General features: G+C 50.3%; 3 protein-coding genes across 6 annotated transcripts in view; 1 reads left to right on the forward strand and 2 right to left on the reverse strand.

Moving 5' to 3' along the window:
* The window catches only part of HNF1A (HNF1 homeobox A), a 29,896-nt gene extending 25,530 nt beyond the window's left edge, over positions 1-4,366 (forward strand). The window contains exons 7-10 of one of the 2 annotated variants that reach the window (XM_027862870.1): positions 1,788-1,979; positions 2,414-2,535; positions 2,635-2,776; positions 4,171-4,366. In XM_027862870.1, the coding sequence (XP_027718671.1) occupies positions 1,788-1,979; positions 2,414-2,535; positions 2,635-2,776; positions 4,171-4,298 (584 nt within the window). In that variant the 3' untranslated portion in view covers positions 4,299-4,366. The remainder of the gene's footprint in view (positions 1-1,787; positions 1,980-2,413; positions 2,536-2,634; positions 2,777-4,170) is intronic. The other variant, XM_027862882.1, reaches the window with a different exon arrangement.
* A 2,481-nt stretch (positions 4,367-6,847) lies between these two features.
* Positions 6,848-11,913, reverse strand: CUNH12orf43 (chromosome unknown C12orf43 homolog). Of its 3 annotated transcripts, none has more exons than XM_027862913.1 (6): positions 11,787-11,913; positions 10,654-10,699; positions 10,401-10,499; positions 8,492-8,565; positions 8,305-8,395; positions 6,848-7,889 (listed from the first exon to the last, which is right to left on the reverse strand). In XM_027862913.1, exons 1-6 carry the CDS (start codon positions 11,911-11,913, stop codon positions 7,487-7,489), a joined length of 840 nt encoding a protein of 279 aa, XP_027718714.1. In that variant the 3' UTR covers positions 6,848-7,486. The 3 variants fall into 3 exon arrangements, with proteins under 3 accessions (XP_027718714.1, XP_027718705.1, XP_027718697.1); XM_027862904.1 differs by lacking the exon at positions 11,787-11,913 and adding an exon at positions 11,368-11,738 and having other exon boundaries at positions 6,848-7,886; XM_027862896.1 differs by lacking the exon at positions 11,787-11,913 and adding an exon at positions 11,368-11,738.
* Positions 11,914-19,034: 7,121 nt separating this feature from the next.
* Positions 19,035-23,626, reverse strand: part of LOC114043294 (2'-5'-oligoadenylate synthase-like protein 1) — a 14,789-nt gene continuing 10,197 nt past the window's right edge. Inside the window, exons 4-6 of the mRNA XM_027862375.1 lie at positions 21,675-21,916; positions 20,548-20,695; positions 19,035-19,591 (exon numbers count right to left, since the gene is read on the reverse strand). Coding sequence (XP_027718176.1) covers positions 19,058-19,591; positions 20,548-20,695; positions 21,675-21,916 — 924 coding nt within the window. The 3' untranslated portion in view covers positions 19,035-19,057. The remainder of the gene's footprint in view (positions 19,592-20,547; positions 20,696-21,674; positions 21,917-23,626) is intronic.

The raw sequence follows: 23,626 nt of genomic DNA on the forward strand, positions 1-23,626 counted from the left end.
GAACACCTGGTGCCAGAGCTGGGAGGGGCCTTAGAACAGAGAATGTCTCACAACTGGGAGAAGCCTTAGAACACAGAATGTCAGAGCTGGGAGCATTCTTAGGGCAGGGAAATGTCAGAGCTGGGAGGGGCCTTAGAACAGAGAATGTCTCAGAGCTGGGAGGGGCCATAGAGACCATCTTCTCATCTTAAAGATGAAGAAATGGAAGCCCAAAGAGTGAAGTGACTTTTCCCAGGTCACACAGGAACCTAATAGAAGAGCTGGGACCCCTCATTCCCAGGCCAGTGGTCTTTCCTTTACACCATACAAACTCTTGTTTCTGGTACCTGGGAAAAAGGAAATGCTGGGAAAAGGCAACTCCCCCAAATAGCTTTGTCCACCATTGCCCGTCCAAGTCTTCTGGAGAGCCTAGGACATAGCGTTCCAATCTAAATTCCCAGAAAGCAGGGATGGTGGAGTACTGTGGGTCAGAGAATAGAGCACTGGCTTTGGGGTCAGAGGACCTGAGTTAGAATCCTGACTCTGCCATTCAATCCCTCTGGGCCTCAACTTTCCCCATCTGTAAAATGAGGGAGTCCTTGGAGGTCTCTGAATAAAGGCAGGGTGATGATTTGTTGGGGAAGCTGAGATGGGGATTCTTGCCCAGGTCTGGGCTGGACCCAAGTGCTTTCAAGTGCTGTTTGGACATAAATTCTGTGATTATCCATGAGAAATCCAGATGAAGGGCCTTAGGGACATCTTGAGAGAAAACACTTGCAGCAGGCTTCAGGGAAGCGCTCTTAATGTTGGACTTGGAAGAGGAGGATGGCCAGGTGTGACATGGCGGCCAGCCAGGCCTGGTGAGACCTTGAACTGTATTCAAAATGTCCTGGCATCCAAGAATGAAGAGGTGCCCATCCTGGGTGCTGCCTTGGCCAGCTTGTGGACGGAGGACCGTTGAGTTCTGGGCTCCATGGTTTGGGGGGAAATGAGTCAAAAGGCCTTGAATTTTTCATGTCATATGAAGGTCAGTTAGAGAATCTGGGAGTGTTTCAGTTTGTAGAAGAGAAGTTTGTCTTCCAGGATTCGAAAAACTGCCACATCATCGTTGGGGAAAGGCTGGAGTATGGTGTAGGTGCAGGTTGGGTTAGGTACACCTTCAAGGTGTATGGCCTTCGTAAACCACTCTAGGGACAGCTGGGGGATGGCTATGAAGGGGAGTAATGGGAGAGAAGGCTGAAAAAAGAGAGACTGTGTCTACACTGCGCAGTGTCTCCCATGTCAGACTAAAGCATTTGGATTTTTCCTTGGAGAAATAGGGAACCATAGCAGACTGCTAAGCAGGGGAGTGACCTAGTCCGGTCCATGCTTTATGGAGATAATTTTGGCAGCTGTATGAAGGACGATTTTTTTTTTTTTAGGTTAGGCAATGGGGTTAAGTGACTTGCCCAGGGTCACACAGCTAGTAAGTGTTATGTATCTGAGGTCACATTTGAACTCAGGTCCTCCTGACTCCAGGGCTGGTGCTCTATCCACAGAGCCACCTAGCTGCCCCTGAAGGACCATTTGGAAAAGGGAGAAAATGGGGACAGGGAGCCCAGTAATTATGTTACCTAAATCTTACAGATGATATTACATTATATTACCTAAATTAACATGAGTTGAGCCCCAGGCCCCAAACCCTGCAGGGCCCCTTGGGTTCTTGCCTCTGACCCAGAGGGCTTGGATGCACCTGGGCCTCCTGGTGGATACGGGGGCAGAAGGGGAATGGGGAAGCAGGTTCTAGTCTCTTCCCATCTGTGTTCTAGGCTTAGCCTCCAGCCAGGCCCAGAGCGTGCCCGTCATCAACAGCATGGGCAGCAGCTTGACCACCCTGCAGCCTGTCCAGTTCTCCCAGCCACTGCATCCCTCCTATCAACAGCCACTCATGCAACAGGTGCAGGGCCACATGGCCCAAAGTCCCTTCATGGCCACCATGGCCCAGCTTCAGAGTCCTCACGGTGAGGCGCCTGGTCCCCCCAGAGGCCATTCCGCTTCCTTTCTATACTCCCCAGCTTGAACCCCACAGTGATGGTTGTGGGAGAGGATTGGGCAGTCTCAGACTGACTGGTCCCCTGTGGGTCTCAGCGACGAGAGGGTGCCTTTTCCCATTTAGGTCAGTCCTGTGCTCCGATAGTGGGACAGACAAAATCTGAAGCGCTACAAATGATCATAATACTAATTTACATTAGGCACGGTCATTCACACATCAAACCAAGCCACTTTACAGTTTATCTACACCTCCATCCCTCCGTAAGCAGAAATCTTTTTGGGTCATTGCTTGGGTCCACTCAGAAAAGGTGTGGCGTCACTAGCTAAGTGTGTCCCAGCTAAATTACGGCTCCTGGTTCCTGTGTTTTATGCAGCTTCTCTTCTCACTTATATTTCTCCACAGCCCTCTACAGTCACAAACCTGATGTTACTCAGTACACACACACTGGCCTCCTCCCCCAGACCATGCTCATCACCGACACTGCCAACCTCAGTGCGCTTGCCAGCCTGACGCCCACCAAGCAGGTAAAGCGGAGAGGGGATGACAGACTGTGGTCACTGTCCACGGTTCTCAAGCCCCAGCTGCCCTCAACCTCCTGTGACTCGGCATCTCTCTTCCCTTAGGTGTTCAGCTCAGACTCTGAGACCCCCAGCGAGTCCGGGCTACACACACCGGTGTCTCAGGCTTCGACCATCCACATCCCCAGCCAGGACCCAGGTATCGAGCCCCTGCAGCAGGGACAACGCCTCAGCACCAGCCCAGCTGGTGAGGGACGTCCCACCTCCCTGCCCCCAACCTTCTGGTGGGATCACCCAGTGGGCCCGTGTTTGCTGGGAGGGAGGAGGCGGTGTGGGGTGGTAGAGTCAGAGGACCTGCATTCCAATTCTGACTCTGACTTCCTTCCTAGCTGGATAATGTTGGGCAAGTCAGTTACCCATCCATACAACGAGGAGGCCGGACTCGTGGTCCAGTTTGGCTCTAAATCTCAGGGAACTTAGGGAAGAAAGGGAAAATCATGAGTGGGGAGGACAGGGAAAGGACGCAAAAGCCGTCACGGCTCACATCGGCAGGGAATCACAGAGTCACGGATTTAGAGCGGGGAGGGATCTTGGGCCAAAGTCCAAGCTACCCATTCTACAGATGAGGAAACTGAGGCTGGGGAGGGGTCACATGACTTATGTAGGGTCACACAGCTAGTGTCCCAGGCAGGATCCAGACTCGGGTCTTCTCAAATCCAGCCTTCTGTCTACTGAGCCATCTCGGCTAGGGGCGAGGGGGAGGCAGAGAACAACCTTCCCCAGGTGGGGATCCTAGGAGGTCGGGCCGGGTCAGAGGCAAGTCAGAGGATCACAGATCTAGAGTGGGAGGGACCCTAGACCTCACCTAATTCAGCCCATTGATACTGCAGATATGGAAACTGAGGCCCTCGGAAATCATCCCAGTATTCGCTAGATGAGGTATCATTTCTATAGCGCTTTAAGGTTTGCAAAGCACCTTCCGTGTATTATTAAACCTCACAATAACCCTGGGAAGTAGGTGCTATTGTTATTAACCCCCCCCCTTCGCAGATGAAGAAACTGAGGCTGAGAGTATCACGTGACGTTGTGCAGAGTCACATGGCTAGTTAGGATCCGAGGCTGGATTTGAACTGAGTCCCTCCCATCTCCCACTCAAGCGCTCTGTCCGCAGCACTGCCGGGCTGTTTACCTCAGCTACCTCTTCCAAAATGGCAGGAGTTACTTCAGAGCCCACTGGGTAACTGGTTGCCCTCGCAGGACCTGGATTCAAATAGCACTGGACCTGGAATCAGGGAGACCTGAGTTCAAATCCAGCCTCATATTTAACAACTGTGTGACCTTGAACAAGTCACTTAACCTCTTTTTGTCTCAGTTTCCTCATCTGTAAAACAAGGATAATACTGTCTATTTCCCAGGGTTATTGTGAGGATCCAACAGTACACGGGGCCTCGCTCTCTATAAATGCTAGCTATCATCACTGTCACCACCACTGTTATTATTACGTCCTGGCTTACACTGCGTGACTCTGGGGAGGGTGCTTCACTGTGCCTCAGTTTCCTCATCTGTATGATGGGGGGGAGGGGTCGCACTGGATCCCACCTGGGAGGCCGCCCAGCTCACCGGCCACGCTTGCCTCTGCAGTCTCCTCCAGTAGCCTGGTACTGTACCAGGGCTCAGAGTCTACCAGCAGCCACAGTCAGCTCCTGTCCTCCAACCACGGCGTCATTGAGACCTTCATCTCCACACACATGGCATCTTCCTCTCAGTAACCATGGCGACCACCTTCTAGGCGCCGGGGCCCTGCCTACTGAAGGGGGCAGGAGACACCTCCCCTGACCTCCACTGCCACAGAGGGACGAGGACCCTTCGGAAAACTGTTTAAGAAGCCCAATCCCAGAAGGAATCCCGGGGACCTCGACCCCCCCAATTGTCCTCTGCCAGCTTCGAAAGCTGAAGAGGGCCTTGGAGGTCATCATTTTATGGAGGAGGAAATCGAGGCCCGGGGGTGAAGATGCAGGTGCTCCTTGGGGCACAGAGCCAGTGAATGGCAGAGCTGGGACTTCACCAGGACCCCCTGCCTCCGTCTGGAGCTCTCCGTTCCCCCAGCCCCACTACCCTGCGAATCCCGAATCACCGGTTCTTTGGGCCTGCCCAGTTTCTCCGAGCTCAGGCTCATCGGCCAGTGACAGAGCCAAACCACAGGGACGGGGAAGGGCAGGACACAGTCCTCCCACCTCAAGGCTGCTGCCGCCGCCCGCCTCGTGTCCACCCGCATCGGCCAGTAAGCTTTGCTCTGGCCTCTCTAGGGAAAGTTCCCAGCAACAAGTGGATAGGACAGCTGGACAGGGCCCCTCCCCAGCCCCATTCCTCAGCCACCCTGCCTGCCTGCTGGGACTGAGCTGCCGATTCGCCAGCACGCTTTTGGACGGCTGCCAGGAGGGCTTGTTCTCCCGCTTCCTTCCGGCCCCAGCTTTTGGTTCCTTCCTTTACCCGTTTCTATCAGGCACTTCTGTAGACGTCAGCCTTCAGGCCTCGGCTCCCCTGGGGGAGGGTGGCCCCTGCTTCCCCATCTCCACCATCTGCTACCCTGCCAGACGCCCTGCGGCCCTGGCAACATCGAGATGGCGAGGTGGGTGCTCCTAAGTGCCAAGGCCGAGGGTGGAGACCGGACTGTCCTGGGGAGGCAGCTCCAGCCGGGCAAGAGGGGCAAGGCCGGAAGAAGCCGAACGACTGCTCCCAGGAGACAACGCTACCCCAAGTGGGAATGGCCCCGAGGCTTTGGCTGTCCACCCTCTCTGGCTGAGGGCGCCAGGGCCCTGCTTGTGGGGATCCCCTGGGCCGTGGCTCCTGAACAGGGATGGGAGGGGAATGAACAGGACACAGAGATCTCCTGCTGCTTGCTCCCGAGCAGGGGTGAGCCTATAAATATATATATATATTATATATATTTAACTTCCAGCCAAAGAGTGCTTTGTTCCTTCACCCTGCCTTGGGGGGTGGGGCAGGAGGCAGGGCTGCGAGGGGATTCTCGGGGTGGGGGCAGATCATCTCAGGTCTCAGTAAAGAGAACATCCTGGGAAGGAAACTAGCATTTATTAAGCACCTACAAGGCACCAGCCACTATACTAGGCACTTTACAAATATCTCACTTGATTCTCACCCCTGGAAGGCAAAGAGAGGTGAAGTGACTTGCCCAGGGTCACACAGCTAGTAAGTGTCCGAGGCTGGATTGGAACTCAGGTCCTCCTGACTCTACGCCTAGAGCTGAGGCACCACTTAATTGCCTCTGGGAGAGCAGGTGACTCCATGACCTCACTGCTGCATAGACACCCAGAGACGGAAGGGGCCTGAGGCCACTGAGTCTGACCCACATCTCTGTGGACATGGCGTATGTTATGGAGATCAACCAGAATACATCCAAGCCCCCTTTCACATCATAATCCTTCTAACTTTTGAGTTCAGTCAGTCATCCCACCCTCCAAGGTCTTACTGGATAACAGAATGAGGGCTGGAAGGGATTTAGGGGCCATTTGGCCCAAGACGTACATTTTTTTATAGTTGAGGAAACTGAGGTAGGCAGAGCTGAAGTGACTTGCCCAGGGTCGCACGACTAGTGAATTTCAGAGTGTGGATTTGAACTCAGACTTGCCCTACTTCGGGCCAAGCATTCCCTATGTTACACTGTCTCTCTGGGCTGAACATTCGCGGCCCTTCCAGGGTATAAACCCAAGGGGTCCTTCACTGCCTGGGCTGCTTGCTTCTGAACACCTCTGGGAGGTTAAAAAGCACCGCGCGGTGCCTGTGATGTCGTCTGATGGGGCAGAGGGCAGGGGGACGGGCCCCTCCCTAGTTCTGCACTCAATGCTTCTCTCAAGGCAGTTTAAGGTTTCATCAAGATTTCTTGTGTCACCCTAGGGATGGAACATTTCCACAAGTTCTAAGTCATGGAAATGACCCTTTAAACATTCTTTAAGGTGGGGGAGATGGAGGGCAACTGAGAGGACAAATGGAATTTATGGAAAACCACAAACAGACTCAGAGACTCTAAAGCCCGGATGGAAGTTCACAGGTCAGCAGGGCCAGCCCCTCCACAACGTCTGCGTGAAGCGCTCAGCAGAGCGCAGTGAAAGAACATACGTAAAATGGGGGGCTTGGACTGCATGACCCCTAACATCTCTTTCCAGCTCTAAGTCCCATGATCCTTTGCTTGAATAGTTAGGGTGACAGGGAACTCACTGCCTTTAAGGGCAGCTCTGTTCTCTTGCTGTATTTCTAGTCTTTATAGAATTAAACACTTCTAGAAATGAAAAGCTGGAAGTTTTCAGGAATCTTCAGGAAACTTCTATATTTTTTCAGAAAACAAATAAAGTCCTCAGGGGCTCACAGGGCTGGGGAGTGAAGAGGGAAAGGGGAGGACGCAGGAAGAGAATGCACATGGAGTATTTCCGCAGTGATTCCACAGGGTCCTGTCCCAGGCACGGCTGGGTCTCTCCAGTTGCTAGACCCAGAGCGGCTTCAGGGACAAGAAGGGATTGCCCAGTCCCTCTTGGGTGACCCTCAGCCAGGACCCCAGCCTGATGGAACAGGAGCCAGAGCACCAGGGCGCTGCTGACCACGAGCTTTATTAGGCTCCTGCCCTCAAGCGGCCGAGGGCCCCCGAGGAGTCCAGCGATGCAGATGGTGGCCAGGCCTCGCCACAACTCCAGGGTGCCCTCCCAGTGCTCCTCCAGGCCGTGCCCAAGGCCCAGGCAGAGAACGGGTATGAAGGGAGGCCAGAGGGCATGGAGGGAAGGGCCGCCGTGGCTCCCAGGAAAGCCCACAGCTCTCCAGCCCTGGGCCCGTTTGGGAGCGGCCTGCTGCGTCCCTCTTCCTGGGGAGGGGTGTCCTCCTCATTTGACAGACCCGGGCCTAGAGTGGCAGCGGCTGCTGGAGGCAGGCGCCGCTGCTGACGACGGAGTTACTCAGAGGTACTGGCCGCTCGGCCCTTCTGCGCTGGGAACGGCAGAGCCTCGCTTTCCTCCGTTCGGTTTTTCTTCCTCCTTTTCTTTCTCTTTGTGGTGAGCGGTGTGTGGCCCCCATTGTGCTGGGCCTCTCCCCCTTCTGGCTCCCTGTGAAGGGGCAGGGGCCGAGGCTGCTTCTCCGGGGTCCCCCGGGGACCAGCTTCCTTCCCCTGCCCGACCTGCTGCTCTCCCTTCTTCTTCTTCTTCTTCTTCTTCTTCTTCTTCTTCTTCTTCTTCCTGGGCAACTGCTGCTCCGCGGGGGCCTCCTGGGCAGGCAGGGCTCCAGGCCGCAGAATGTCTGTCGCAGACACCGCCGCCTCCCGGCATCTCCTCCACTCCTCATCGCTGTCTGAGTCACTGCTATGAGACAATCGGGGTCGGTCTTCCTGGCCCCTGGCCCACCACCCCCGTGGGCCAAGCCGTGCCTTCTCAAGTTCCTGACAGGACAGGGTGGGTTAGCGGGCAGAGAGCAGCATCTGGGACGGAAGCTGGGCTGAACTGCCTGAGTGACCCTGGGCTAATCACCTGACCTCTCTGACCCTCAATTTCCTCATCTGTCACATGGGGATGCCACTGGCACAAGTCTGTTGCGAGGATCCCATGAGACGCATACATAAATCGCTTTACAAACCTCCAAGTATCACACAAAAAGGGGCCGTGAGGATGACTCTTCCCTAGCTGGGGTCTGAGCATGGCCTGCTGCGGGGGCCAGGGAGGGGACTGGCCAAGGCAGGAAGCCAGGAGCGCTCGACTCTGGGCCCGGCCGCCCACTTACCTAGAACTGGACGGAGGCCGCTTTCTGCTCCTGACGGGAGGAGCTGCGTCCTTTGGGCTGCCTGGGACGGACGTGAAGAAGAGACGGAAGCCTGGGGTGCCAAAGAACCAAACACGGAGGTGTGAGCCCTGGGGCCCCAGCACCCAGCCAGAGGGTCTGAGCTCAGAAAAGGGGGGTGGGCACTCACCATCGTCCTCCCCGGGAGCTGTCTGCACGGCAGCCTGCGCGGGCCTGGGGCCGGATTCTGAAATGGCGATAAAGCTAAAGGGGAGAGAACAGCAGTGACTGAGCTCAAAACCTTCAGCCAAGGCATTGGGCTGCTAGAAAGGATGGGGCTGGACAGAGACGAGATGGAGAACTTCTGGTCAGCAGTGCCCGGCCGGCCTGCACCTGTCTTTGGCATGATCAGAAAACACCAGGAGAGCTGTATAGACAGCCCTGATGATGATGATGAGTCGCTAATCTGTCTTGCCGCTGGCCTCAGAGCTGGGGTCAAGCCCTTCTCTGACACAGTCTGCGTGACCCTGGACAGCTCCCCTCCCTTCTTGGGGACCTGGGCGCTTGCTGAGACTGTGAGTTATAGACGAGCTGCCAACCTGCACTCGCAGAGGGCACTTTAACACCTAGGGGCCCTACGCTGACGAAACGATAGGTCCAAAATGAGAAAGAACACTGAGGCATACACAATATAACACATTCTATATCTTCGGGTGTGAAGCACGGGAAAGCAACTGTGATTTCACCGGCAGAGGGACCTTGCCGTGATCTCACCACCACCAAAGCTGAGCAACATGAGCCCTGCAATTTATAATCCTGGAGAGTTTATAATCTCCAAGGTTCAGTGACTTGCCCAGGGTCACACAGTCAGTGAGTGTCAGAGATGGTCATCCTTGCCCGGAGGCCTGCTCTTTATTCACTATGCCACGTACACCTGTCAGTAAACATTTATCAAGGGCCTACTATGTGCTGGGGATACAAAGGAAGACGATGACAGCCCTACCCGTGAGGAGCTCACCATCTAATGGCAGAGACAACATGCAAACAAATATAGCAAATGACCTAATAACCCTATTATGATAACTGACATTTATTTATACTTGTATATGTTGTAAGTTTTAATTTATTTACATGTAAAACTTTATGTTTTAGATATAAAATACACAGGGTGCTGGGCCTGGTGTCAGGAAGACCTGAGTTCAGATCCAGCCTCAGACACTTCCTAGCAGTGTGACCTTGGGCAAGTCACTTCACCTGTTTGCCTCAGTTTCCTCATCTGTAAAACAGAGATAATGACAGCACCTCTGTCTCTGGGTTGTTGTGGGCTCAGAGATCATATGTATAATGTCTTTGTAAACCTTAAATCATCATCATAGGATTCAGAGCCGGGAAGGCCCTTAGAAAGCATCTGGTCTGACCCACACTTGACACATGAGAAAATGGAAATCCAAGAAGCTCCAACGACTGGTCTGAGGTCAGACCCAGATGCCGGCTCCCTCTGCCCACGAGTCACACTCAAGGAGACCAGCATCTGGGCCTCCAGTCACTTTCTAAGCCAGGCATTCAGGGCTGGCCGAGCCCCAAGGCCCCCAGCCCTTCTGGCCGATGTCCCCTGACATCTCTAGGCCTACGGGGAGCTTTCCTCGGACTCACCTTTCACCCCAAGAAGACCAAGGCTAGAGAATGGTTTTCTCTTGGTTCTCTCTGACAAAGGCGGCAAGAGGGCGTGGCCATCCTTGATGCCAACACCGCAAACATCTGCGGGCCACCTGGACACCCCAGAGCTTATCAAAAGCTCTGGTGGGCTTCCCAATGGCTGGGGATTTATGGAAGGACCCAACTGATAAACACACAGGACTGATTAGAGGCCTGAGGGCTACAATCGGCACCAGGGAAGGGAGGCCCACACGGGTGGATGAAGGGCCAGTGGAACGATCCATCCCTCATTACGAATCTCAGCCTTTCACAAGTCAGCTCCCAGTCTGTGGCGCTGTGCCTGCACACAGCAGGGGCTTCGTAAACACTGACTAACTTTCGTTCTCCTGGCCTTCTAACTCAACCACTCTGGAGCAGGGGCTCAGGGGTGGGGCTTTCCTTACCTGTCTAATAAGGCTCCCAGTTTTTTCGCTATGTGAACCCGGAACTCTGGAGTGGTCTGCAGCTCATTCCCGTCTTGCTCATGCTCATCCACCTTGTGTCTGTAATGAAAACAAAGCAGCCTCCTCATCAGGGGCTCAGGAAACCCTGACCTGAGGATCCGTGTCCCAGACGGCTCCGAAACCCCGGACTGACCCCCCGCTGTACAGCCTCCACTTCATGGAACCAGAGCCCAGGCTCAAAATGCCCAAATACCTGAGGCTTGGCCGGGCAGATGGCAAATGGTCCTTAGCTGTAACCTCTGTGGAAAGAGAGGGAAATGAGGCGTTGGGATGAGATCGTGGCTGAATCATTTTCAAGTTCTGGGGAAAACTTTCTCATTTGCAAGAGGAAGAGTTTGGACTCTCATTGTCCACTGAGGTCCCTCTCATCCTGACACCCCCTGTTCTAAGGCCCCTCCCGCCCCGACACCCCCTGTTGTGAGGCCCCTCCCGGCCCTGGTGCCCCCTGTTGTGAGGCCCCTCCCGGCCCCGGCGCCCCCTGTTGTGAGGCCCCTCCCGGCCCCGGCGCTCCCTGTTGTGAGGCCCCTCCCAGCCCCAACGCCCCCTGTTCTGAGGCCCGTCCTGGCCCTGACATTCTAAGTTCTAAGCTCTGATGTTCTAGGAGCCGTGAATGACATATTCCATCCTAACTCAACAAATACTCATTGGCCACCTGTTTCCAGTCTAGCTGTGCCCGGGACACAGAGACAAGGGCAGGGTCCTGCCCTCCAGAAGGCTCTACTCTCATGGCAGTCTCTGCTCCGGGGGAGACAAGGCACCGTAGCAATCCCCCTGGACCGGCTGGGAGGCTGCGGGTTCCAGGGCTGTCAGGGAATGGCAGCGCTGCCCCCGGGGCTCCTTCCATGACATTCCAGAATCCCAGGGGTGGGAAGGGCTTTGGAGCCCAAGGGAGAGAGGCAGAAGCTACCTGGGCTCACACAGGGCATGGGTTCGAATTCAGCCCTTTGCTGCTTATCTCTGGGGCTCGATGTAAAATGAGGAGCGGGACCACGTGGTCCCTGGGGCCTCTTCCAGCTCCAGATCTTTGGTCTCATGAAGGAGAGGAAGGGTGTCTGAACAGTCTTGGGTTCGAGTCTTAGCTCTGCTACTACCTTCACTGGGTGATCCTGGGGGTCACTTTCCTTTTCAGAAGCCTCCCTGCTCCCATATGTTTTATGGTCCCAGTGCCTCAGTTTCCCCATTTATAAAAAGAGACGGGTGGCTTCCTCACTCGGGCCTATGGACCTCTGCCTCAGTTTCTCCCGGGTCGCTCAGTCGGTCTGCGCAGGCGCACTGGGCTCCTCCTCCTCTTCCCCCTCGCCCCCACCCGTCCTCGGAGCTCCCTACCCTGCCCCCCCTCCGCGCGCGGCCCCCAGCCGGCCGGCACGGCCGCTTCCCGGCAGCGCTGCAGCTCCTCGGCGTCGTCATCCTCGCTGCTCTCGCAGTCGCTTACGCTAGCCCTGGGCGCGGCCATCTTGGTCCGCTGCAGTGCATTGTGGGTCGTCTTTCCACTTCCCCTCACATCCTCCCGCTGCTGCACGTGACGGGCGAGCCGCGCGGGGCATTTTGGGGATTGTAGTTCTCTGGCTCAGAGTTTCCCAGGGACCGGCGGAGCATCCCAGAGACCAGCCCAGACCTGAACCTGAGCCCCCTTAGTGACATCCCCGGCGTGGGCTCGCCCAGCCTCTTCCCAAAGACCTCCAATGAGGGAGAGGCCACCCGCTCCTGAGGAGGTAGCCCGTCTCACTTTGGGGACAGCTCTCAACGAGCGCCAAGTGTTTGCCGGGTCAGGTCTCCATCAGCTCCTGTCACTTGCACTCGCTGCTCCTTGTGCTGGGACCAAGCAGAGCTACTTTACGCTCCTCTACCCGAAAACCCTCCAAATGCTTAAAGTCCGCGACCGTGTCACCTCTAAGTCTTAGGTTTTTAGGCTAAATATAACCAGTTCCTTTGCCTAGGATAGGAGGTTTTCCCCTTAAAGTCTAAATTGACTTTTTTGCAAATCCTGCTCCTGATTCTTCTCTCTGGGCCAGGGAGTCTAATTTTCCAGAGATTATAGAAACAAGCAATAGTCATTCATTCATGTTCAAAGTCCTTCGGATGGGTCTAGAGGAGGAGGATGCAAAGAAGAGGAAGACATGGTCCTAGGCCTCTGGAGAACTTACAGAAATAAGTCGAAAACCTAATGATCTTTTTTTTTTTTCTTTTTGGGCAATCAGGGTCAAATGACTTGCCCAGGGTCACACAGTAGCCAAATTTGAACTCAGGTCCTCCTGATTCCAGGAAGCGTGCTCTATCCACTGCACCATCCAGCTACTCCAACATAGAGATCTTTCTGTAGGGAGGGGGGATAGCCAGAGAAAAAGGTCAAAGTGGAGAGATAGAGTGTCTTGTTCATGGAATAGCCAGGAGGCTGGTGTCACTGCATGGAAGATGATGCGTAGAGGAGTAATGTGTAAGAAGATGGGAAAGGGGAGTCAGGAGGGAGTCAGATTATGAAGGGCTTTGAATGGCAAACAGAGCATTTTATATTTGATCCTGGAGTCAATGGGCATTTATTTATCCAATTCAGGTGGTGGTGAATACTGAGGGTAGCTTTTAAGGGGGAGAGGTCCCAGAATGGCAGCCTGAGCAGGGTGTGTGAGGTTCAGTTGAAGAAACAGGAGATGTTTAGCCTGGAGGAGAAAGGACTCAGAGGGAATAGCAGGGGTAGGGAACCTGTGTCCTGGAGGCCACATGTGGCCTTCTGGAACCTCAAGTGCTGCCCTTTGACCAAATCCAAACTTTGGTTCCCCACCCTGGAGTAGCACATGTGCCTTCAAGTAACTGAAGGACTGTTCTATAGAAAAAGGATTATCAGCCTTGTTCTGCTTGGTCTGCTAGAGGGCAGAAGGGGAAAATTTCAAAGACAGAGTTTGGATCAAGTTGAGAAAAGCTGTCCTTGAAGCTTTTTTTACTCTTTGTGGCCCCATTTGGGGTTTCCTTGGCAAAGGTACTGGAGTGGTTTGCCATTTCCTTCTCCAGATCATTTTACAGATGAAGAAACTGAGGCAAACAGGGTTAAGGGACTTGCCTAGGGTCACACAGCTAGTAAGTGTCTGAGGCCAGATTTGAACTCAGGAAGATAAGTCTTCATGACTCCTGGCCCAGCACTCTGTGCACTGTGGTGCCGCCTAGCTGCCCAACTTGCATATTAACCATGTTGCCCCCCCACCCCCAAAAAAAGCAGCAAGAACCATAAAGTGAAAAAAAAGTATGTTTTGCTCTTCTTTCAGACTCCATCAATTCTCTCTCTGGAGGTAGATGGCATTTTTCATCATGGGTCCTTTGGAATTGTCTTGGATCATTGTACTGATCAAAATAGCTGTCATTCTTGTTACAATGTTGCTGTTACTATGTACAATGTTCTCCTGGTTTTGCTCTCTTCATTTAGCATCAGTTCATACAAGTTTTCCCAGGCTTTTCTGAAATCATCCTGTTCATCATTTCATATATTACAATAACATTCCATGCAATCATATGCCACAACTAGTTCAGTCATTCCTCAGTTGATAAGCTTCCCCTCAGTTTGCAGTTCTTTGCCACCACAAAAAAAACTGCTATAAATATTTTTGTACAAAAAGGTCCTTTTCCCTTTTCCTTGATTTCTTTGGGATACAGTCCTTAGTACTGGAATTGCTGGGTCAAAGGGTATGCCCAGTTTTACAGTCCTTTGGTCATAGTTTCAAATTGTTCTCCAGAAAGGCTGGACCAGTTCACAACTCTACCAACAGTGCATTGATGCCTCTATTTTTCTACATTCCCTCCAGCATTTGCCATTTTACTCTTCTGTCATGTTAGCCAACCTGATAGGTGTGAGACAGTACCTCAGAGTTGTTTTAATTTGTATTTCTCTAATCAGTAGTCACTTAGATCATTTTTATGCAACGATAGATAGCTTTGATTTTTTCATCTGCAAAATGCCTATTCATGTCATTTGACAATTTATCAATTGGGAAATGACTCTTATTTTTATAATTTGGCTCAGTTCCCTATGTATGTGAGAAATGAAGTCTTTATCAGAGAAACTTGTGTAAATCCTCCCTTCTCCCTCAGTTTTTTATTTCTGAAGGACACTTTATCCTCCTCTTTGAAGGGCTTATCATCTAGGAGTTCTATGATGGACATATTTCAACATGGTATACCATCCCATTTGATTTTGAACAGGTATTATCATCCCCATTTCACAGATGAGGAAATTGAGGCTCAGAGAAGGGAAGATACTTGATCATGATCATACAAGTAGTGACTGGCCAAGCCAGGACTCAGACCCAGGTCCATTACCCTGAACTATCTGCTTGGTAGAAATGGGGAAGGGCTTTTGCCTTTGTGGTTATGTGGACTGAACGTGGATCAGTCAGTCAAAACATCTGAAAAAAATTTATTAATTGCTTACTCTGTATTGTTTAAAGGAAAATTCTTCATTTGGGCTTCCACCCTGATCAATGAGGCAAAACTCAGGACAAAGAGAATTAAGAGGATTTTATTATAAATACATCAAGGTACAACACATTGAGGGGCTGATCGCGAAGATCAGCAGTGGCTTTGAGGTGGGGAAGTACCTCCCTAAGGTGGCAAGAACATGACAATTTGTAGGCAGGGGTATGTACAAATGAATTTGGAAATGAGTATACTAACTACCCCAACTTGCTTGAGCTCCCCAATTATCCAGGTAACCTAGAAGAGCTGTATGAGGACTGGCTATATTAGCTAAGACACAGAGTGGCTTGACATACCAACAATCCTTTGCAGTGATCAAGAGTAAACCCAGCTGGACATGCAGAGAATTGGCAACTGTGAAGCCAGTTAAGCTCATACCAGCCTTGAAGCAGATCCTGAGCCATTTGGTGGTTTATGGATGTCCTTATCTTCACAGACTCCCTTACCTGTTGGTTATGGGGCTCTCAGACACATCCTGTTTTATGTGACAGACATAAACATTCAAGGGGGAGACACCCCCTTATCTTATTGTTTGTGCTCAAGTCTTGAACCGTCAGGATTGCTTTCACCCAGAATGTCTTTTAATTTGTGCATCAGAAGGCCATGGCTCTGATCCCTGGAATTCCTCACTCCCCCTGTCCTTGGGAATGGGGCTCCCTGCCTCATTCCTTTCTAGGACCTGCCCAATTGCTATCTTTCTCCGCAATTGCCTGCCTTCCTTTGTTAGAAAAGTATCCATACCCTCCACATCCATCACTTAGCTGAGTGTTCGGTATTAGGCTAATCACTCACATACACATATTTTGCTTCCCTGCTTAATAAAAATATTCTTTAATTTCACAGGCATTATCTTCCTCTGATTTTCTTGGGATTAGGATCTCAAGAAATGGCTTTTGTGTTCTCTAGGTATCTTCCCCCTTTGGGGGAAAGAGAGATCCAAATTCTCTAGAGAGAGCATCTGCCTCTATTTACAAGTACATGACAAAGAGCATGTAATACAAAAGCTGTGGACATAGTGTCTCCTTACCCACCAAAGCCTTCTCCAACACTGATTGATAAACAGAGCTGGGAACAATGGAATGCTGAGTCAACATAACTTTCATCAGTACCAGGTGCTGTGTTAAGCGCAGGGCATCTAAAGAAAGGCTCTGCCCTCAGGGTGCTTATGCCCTAATAGGGCATGCATGAGTATAGGGATTTGAGTTTCCAGGTTAGTTTTTTTTTTAATACCAAGTTGAGGAGGGTCTCCCTCTTTTTCTTCTTCTCCCCACACCAGCTGTCTCCATGAATTGCTGCTCCTTTGCCCACCATTGCATTGGCCCCTATCCAAATTCAAGAGTCAGTGGGATTGCCCCAATTTGCCAGCTGCATTCTGCTTTAGCGAGAAGAGTGAAAATTACAGATTGAATCAGAAGGCAGGTTTTTCCTGCTTCCTGCTCAGGTAATGTCCAGAGCACCAGAGGAAGGTGGGTTTGGGAAATGGTGAGTATGAGATGCCTACAGGACACACAATTACAAAGACAAAAGTGAAACAATCTGGAAGCCACCACCATAGTTGGAGCTTTCATCCCCTCTATTCTGGACCATGAAGACAGCCTCCTAATTGGCTTGCTCTCCATTGGTCCTTCTTCCCTCTAATCCATCCTCCACATAAGCTGCCATTGTGGAAACATGAGTATGCCACGCCTCCGCTCAAGGAAGAAGGGGTCAATAGATCGACCTCTCATCTGATGTCTTCTCTCTGAGTGCAGCAGAGTGGGCCAGCCTTGTGACTCTAATCTCCTGCTCTACTCCAGACAGGAATCAGTCTTTCTTGGAGAAGGGCAGAGGAGACTCTAGGGATAATCTATTTGTGTTTTCCTTTGAACCACTCTAGATAAACACATGTAGACAGCACACACACCCTGCATATGTGTGCGCATATATACCATGCATATTTGTACACATTGGTCCTTTTTCCCTGCCTCTTACCTTCAACCCCTAACCTTACCCCATAGAGGCAACTTGAAGGCAGGCATTGTTTTATTCTCAGTACCTAGCATGGTGCTGGGTACTATGAGGTGCTGGGTTAACTGATTGATGTTTGATGAGTTGAGGAAAGCACAGGATAAGCAGGCCATGGGTAAGGGACCAGGAGAGCAGAGGGTATTAAACTGGGCATCTAGTGGGAGAAGGGAATAGAAATTTTGCCTATGGCATTTGCTCCTTTGGGTTCCTCTTTGCCCCTTTCCCAGTCCTCCTCCTTTGACATGTACATTCCTTTGCGAGGTCAGGAAGGAAGGAAACAAGCATTTATTAAGCACCTACTATGTACCAGCACTGTGCCAAGCATTTTACAAGTATTATCTCCTTTTTTTTTTTGGCAATTGGGGTTAAGTGACTTGCTCAGGGTCACACAGCTAGTAAGTGTCAAGTATTTGGTCTAAGGCCGGATTTGAACTGAGGTCCTCCTGACATCAGGACAGTGCTCCATCCACTGTGCCACCTAGCTGCCCCTAAGTATTATCTCATTTGACCCTTGCAACAACCCTGTTAAGGAAGGAGCACCAAGTCCCTCACATCTCCAGTGTGAATGAATTCATCAGATCCCCAGTACTCTCCTTATAAAAGCAGGTGGTTACCGAGAGGGCCACAGGCAGAGAAAGGAGGTCAAGGCACTGAAGACTTTACTTTACAGTTCTCCCTTCCATGTCACAGAAGTTAGGGGCACCATGATCTGGAAAATCCGCATGAAAGTTTTTGGCCTTCCTTTTGCACCAGAGAAGAAGTCTGAATTTTTTCTTTTTCTATTATGGGGTATTTACAGTACCTTATTGTAAAATTTGGTTAAGTATTTGGTCATAGGCTTTACGTAGGTCAATGTTAAGTATAAATACTGTACGAAAAAGAACTTTTTCTGCGTCATTTGCTGGCCTTTGTGTGTTGTCTGTGACTTCCAGGAAACTCCCTCCAAATTCCCATTTAATTTCTTATGCCGACCCGTGATATATTGAAACCTTGAAAGTTGCGATGTGGAAGAGTTAACTCTGTTGACTTCTTCATTTTGCACAGAATAGGCCAGAGCCATACCTAGGTTGTTGTGCCTTGGGCTTTATCCCCAGACATTGAAATTTAAAGGTTCCCCAAATGTAACACATTCCCTTCTTCAGGAGTGTAGAAACCTCTCTAGTAACTAACTCTCCCTCCTGTTCAGTTGGATTTGTTGCAGTTACTTCCAGTTTTTTCACATGATGATTTGCAAAGTCGGTTTGGAGGCAGTTTATGTGACCACCCCAAAATAGCTAGTGATGGCTCTGACTGAAGCCAACCCATGAATGGATGGGTTCCCATGCAAGGTAATGGAAAATTAAAGCAATCTTTCTCTGCTGGTCCCCAGGCTAAGCTCAGACTGGGCTATTCTTACTTGCATGACCATTTGCTTGCTCAACCTCTTTCATTCAGTATGTGTAACTTGAAGCTAATTTGTGCTACTGGATATCTGACTGGAGCCACAGGTACAGAATCTGGATTATTCTTACTGAAAAACAGCATGGAGTTAACACTGTATTTCAATAAAATGAATCTAAAAGAGAGGGAGAGATAGAGAGAGAGAGAGATGGAAGGCGAGAGAAAGAGAGAGAGAGGCAGAGAGAGAGAGGCAGAGAGAGGAGGAAGGGAGAGACAGAGAGATAGACAGAGAGACAGAGAGAGACAGAGAGATGGAGAGAGAGAGAAAGAGAATGTGAGAGAGACAGAGAGACAGAGAGAGAGAAACAGAGAGAGAGAAGGGAGGGAGGCAGAGAGAGAGAGAGAGTGAGAGAGACACAGAGACACACAGAGAGAGAGGGAAAGAGAGGGAAAGAGAGAGAGAGAAGGGAGTGAGGCAGAGAGAGAGAGAGAGAGAGAGAGAGAGAGAGAGAGAGAGAGAGAGATGGGCCCCCTTTTCCCAGCAGAGAACTGTGATAAGCTATACTAAACAACAAAGACTTGAGGATAGATCATTGTTAAAATGGCTGGAGTACACTGGGAAAGTATTTTTTAAAATAATATTTTATTTCCTCCCCAATTACGTGTAAAAACAATTTTTAGCATTTTAAAAAAAAGTTTTGAGTTCCAAATTCTCTCCCTTCTTCTCTCCCCTCACCCCTCCCTGGGAAAGTTTAAAAGAAAAATCCCACATGTTTTCCAAACTCTTTTCTGGGGAAAAATGAATAGGATTCTCTCTCTGAGAGAACAAAGACATCACCCTCCTGGATATCATAATACCCTAGGGGGAGCTCCATATGCAGGTGCTGTCCCTGGAACATCAGAATATACTGTCCAGGGGCTAGCCCTTCTCTGTCTTCAATCATACACATCAGTTTCCCTATGAGGTCGTTGGAGCCCATGGAGTACCACTCAGGAATCCTGCTTCTGGATTTGCGCTTCACGCAGAGCTGGATCTTGGAGTCGACTCTTTCCACCAGGCGGATGCTGACATCGGAGAAGATCCCATAATCTGCTAAGGTGCGGTGGCACCTAAGGATGTCCTGCCTGCTGCCAGGTTCTTGGCAGAACACATAGTGCTGATGGTAGAAGAGGCTGGCCAGCTTTGGCTGATTCTTCATTTTCTGGATGGGCTCAAAGGGATCTACCCAGATGGTCAGGTTCTTTCCTTTCTGTCTTTTCACTGTCACTTGGATAGATCTTACTCTCTGGGAGAAGGAGAGGAAAGGAAATCAAGTTCAAACTTCTTTAGTTGGCACTTTGGTTCATTCGTACATCATCTGCCTCTACTTTGCCTATTCACCCTTATTTACTTACTCTTTCAGGCTGCCAGAGACAGTTGGCTTGGGGGTGTTGGACAACCATGCCTGAGGAAAGGGGGGAAAAGGGAGAAGGGAGAAGAGAGGAAGACGGGAAAGGAGAAAGCAGGGGAAAGGAGAATGGGAAAGAGGAAGAGAGAAAGAGAAGGGATGAAAGGTCAGGGGAGAGAGAAGAGAGAGGAGAGGAGGGGGAAGAAGGGAGAAGGGACAGAAAAGGAGAAGAGAGGGGAGGGGAGAAAAAGGTGGGGGGAGAGAATGGAAGTCTCATGGTCAACTCAGAAAGTAATAGAATAAAGGTGCATTTCAGAGTTGGCTTTCCTTTTTCCTCAGGCATTTTATCCAGATGTGATTTATCTAGGAGAGGGGTTATTAACCCTTTTTTTGTGTGTATGTGTCATGGACTCCTTTGGCAACCTTATGAAGCCCATGAACCCATATTTTCAAAATGAGGTTTCGTTTCCTACACTAATAATTGAAGGAATGCGAAACTTCAATTAGAGGTTAGTGAAAATAAAGATTTTTTCCCCCATCCAACTTCATGGACCCTTTGAAATTTATCTACAGATCCCTGATCTAAGAAGTGGGTAGGTCACATAGGAAGAATCAAGATAGCTACTCAATGTCAAGAGATCTAGAGGGAGGTCCCCACTCTCTGGAGAGGACAACCCCCTCCTCCTCCCTCAAGGAGAACTTAAGGGAGGGCACAGACTGGAAGGGCCCAGGATAGGAGGATCTGAATGGAGGGAGGGAATAACAACATGAAAATCCCTCCTCCCTAGAAGTGCTGATTTAACCGATATCTCGATTTCAACTCCAAGGACCGATTGGAGAGGACTGGTCAATACCTTTACATTCCAGGCTGGGATCGGGCAGTCATACTTGTCAAAACAACATATCTTTTTCAGGCACTGGGCAGCTCTCTGGGCCACCAGGTCCCATCGATTTCCCTCTCCCACATTGTGGGTGGGATCCACTGGGTCCAAGATGACAGGTCTGTAGGAAAAGAAGTAGCTTGTTCTCTGAGTCCTCAGTGCAAAATAAAACAAACCATCACTATCCTGCAGGTGGGAACCACAGGAGAGCAAAGAGTTCTTGATGAAGTCTAAGGACTAAGGTTTGAGTCCTGGCTCCAGCCCTTCAGTCCTTTCCTTACAGTTTTCTCCCCTTCCCTCTTTCCTTTCTCCTCTCCTCCCCTTCTTTATCCCCTTCTCTCACTTCTTTCAACTCCCATTTCCTCCTCTTTTCTCTTCCCCCCAACCCTTCCTGTTTCTCCTCCCTTTTCTTTAACTCCTTTCTTCCCTCTTCTCCTTTCCTCTCCTCTTCCTACTTTTACCTCTCTCCTAACCTTCTTTCTCCCTCCTAACCTTTCTCTTCCTTCTTCTCCCCTCTTTTCCCTTCTTCCCTCTTCTCCCTTTCTCTACTTTCTCCTGCCCTTTCCTTCCCCCTTTCTCTCCTCTCCCCTCCCTTCTCCTCTTCCTTCTCATCTCTTTCTTTCTCTTCCTCTCTTTTCTCCCTCCTTTTCCCCTCCCCTAATTCCTTTTCATCTTTCTTCCACTCTATTCTGCCCCCCGCCTTAATTTCCTAAAAAGACTGAGTCTATCCAGCCCAAACTGGAAGGCAGTGGCCATTCACAGGTAATCTCCACTGCTGATAGGCACTAAAACCTTGATGTGGTCTGCTTTTCACCCCCTCTGAGGCATCTTGGAGAGGCTCACCATATTGGTGCCAGACTTAGTTCAGACACCAGATTGGCTTTAGCCCAACTGCAACTCAGAACTCCTGAACTCATGTGATCCACCAGCTTCAGAGCCACTGGAAGCAAGGATTGTAGATGTGCACCACATCTGGCTCTCCTCCATTACTAAAGGTGCTTTAGACATGGGAACCATTGCCATGAGCAGACCCCCCCCCCTTTGTCTTTCCTCCCATTGCCTTTCTGTGCCTCTCAGTAGTGTAGGGAGAAGACTGCTACCTTTTCCTCTTCAGCTGCTGTTTCACAGAGTTCCTGATGACCTGGTCCTGGAGGCTGTAGTATTTGGTCCAGTAGATGCGGATATCTTTGTGGTCCTGGAGGAGCTCCATAACACTCACAAAACCGCTTGCCATGTTGAAATTTTCTGCTTCAGAGGTCCCCATCTCCCAGGCATAGACGGTCAGCAGTTCCAGGGCATACACTGGGGGTAGAAGGGCTTTGGGGCAACTGAATTTCAGGTGCTATATGGAGAGGCAGAGGGAGGGAGATGATGAGTGGGATAGTGGGAACTCTGCTGGTCATCTGAATGACACTGGGTATCTTTTTTTTTCATCAGAACCCCACATATTTCTTTATCAATTACTTTACTGGGTTGTGAGGAATGTGTTTTGTAAGCCACAGAGTACTTGGAGCTCATATCCCAGCTCAGACACTTACTGGTTGTATGACTTTTACCAAGTTTCTTAATCTCTACAAGTCTCGGTTTCCTCATCTATAAAACAGGATGAGAGCGGTAGTGTGGTAGAGTATGGATAGAGGGCCAGTCTTGGAATCAGAAAGACTTGGATTTAAGACTTGTTTTTCACACATACAAGCTGTGTGATCATAGTTATGTCACTTGGCTGTGGAATGGCCCATATACCTCTTTTCGGCCATTTCCATACCAGGCTGCCTGCTCTTTGGCCTCTTCCTTCCCCTCTCATCCTCCTCCCAAAAGAACCTTGGACTCTGCCTTTGGGATGCTGGGATCTGAGAGATGATCTTTTGCCTAATTTTTGCCAGAGATAGAGCCTCCTTTTCTTCCTCTCTTTTCTCTTTCCTTTTCTACTTATGGGGCTTCTTGGAATTGGACTCCACCATCATCATGCTTCCAGGACACCTCTTCACCACTAAACTCATCATTCTGTGCCCTTCCATCAACTTTGGTACTCCCATCTCTTCACTCTCTTCCCCCTCTGATGGGAGAATGGATCAAAGGACTCCTCCCAAAGCTTCCATTTAAACTGAGCTCACAAAGCAGCCAACTCTTCATTTCCCATCAACTGAAATCCTTGGATTGACCTCCACCACAATTAGCCGAATACCTTCTTCTTCCCCCTTCCCAACTTTCTTTGGTGTGCTGTCTTCCCCCATTAAAGGGTGAGCTCCCTGAGGGCAGGTACTAGTTTCTGTTTAAAATTTATAACTCCAATGCTTAGCACAGTGCTTGGCCCATAGTAGGTGCTTCATAAATGTTCATTGACTGACTGATTCCTCTCATTTCTCCTCCCTCTGTTCCCCTTTCTTTCTCTTTTATTCCCCCTTTTTTTTTGAGACTGACAATCTCTATCTCCCTCAGGCTCCAAATGCAGTGGCTGCTCACAGGCTCCCTGGCTTGCTTGTCTTTTCTACCTACTGGGCTCCTAGGACTTGAACTCCACCATCATCATGCTCCACTTTAGCCCTGATGCATTGGACATGCTTAATAAGCTCTTTGTCCTCCATTCATCATAAAAGGCAGCATGACTGCATAAGAGGAAGGAAAATTCCAGATTCAGCTCTGCCCTCTCTCCTCTCAGCATCCTCCCTGGCCCCAGTAATGATGCCTCTTTTAGGTGATTGTTGGGAGGAAAGTATTTTGTTCACCTTACAGCATTTATGTGAAGGAATTTATTAAATACTATTATGTGCCAAGTACTGGGCTAGATATTGGAGATACAAATACAAAAAGATGAGAAAGCTATAATAATTATTTATTATTCTCAGATCAATATGGGTCTACATAGTTCAGCTTCCCTGTCTCCAGAGGAGATCAGTAGAGTAGCCTGGAATGTTTCTCTCTCTTTCCTGCATCTTTCTCTCTCTCTCTCTCTTCTATTTCCTTCTTCCTTTCTCCCTGCCTTCCCCTTCCATCCTTCTTTCTCTTTCCTTCCTTCCTTCCTTCCTTCCTTCCTTCCTTCCTTCCTTCCTTC

This window comes from Vombatus ursinus, unplaced genomic scaffold, assembly GCF_900497805.2.
Source record: "Vombatus ursinus unplaced genomic scaffold, bare-nosed wombat genome assembly UNPS02001287.1, whole genome shotgun sequence".
In the NCBI taxonomy this organism is placed as follows: Eukaryota; Metazoa; Chordata; class Mammalia; order Diprotodontia; family Vombatidae; genus Vombatus; species Vombatus ursinus.

What these genes read in the sequence shown, in the direction of transcription:
- CUNH12orf43 (XM_027862896.1), bottom strand. Translation starts at nt 11,641, where the DNA reads ATGGGGAAACTGAGGCACTGGGACCATAAAACATATGGGAGCAGGGAG. An exon ending in AGCTCCCGGGGAGGACGATG is followed by an intron (nt 8,396 to 8,491) that starts GTGAGTGCCCAC and finishes TTGGCACCCCAG; the next exon opens with GCTTCCGTCTCTTCTTCACG. An exon ending in CGGCCTCCGTCCAGTTCTAG is followed by an intron (nt 7,890 to 8,304) that starts GTAAGTGGGCGG and finishes ATTGTCTCATAG; the next exon opens with CAGTGACTCAGACAGCGATG.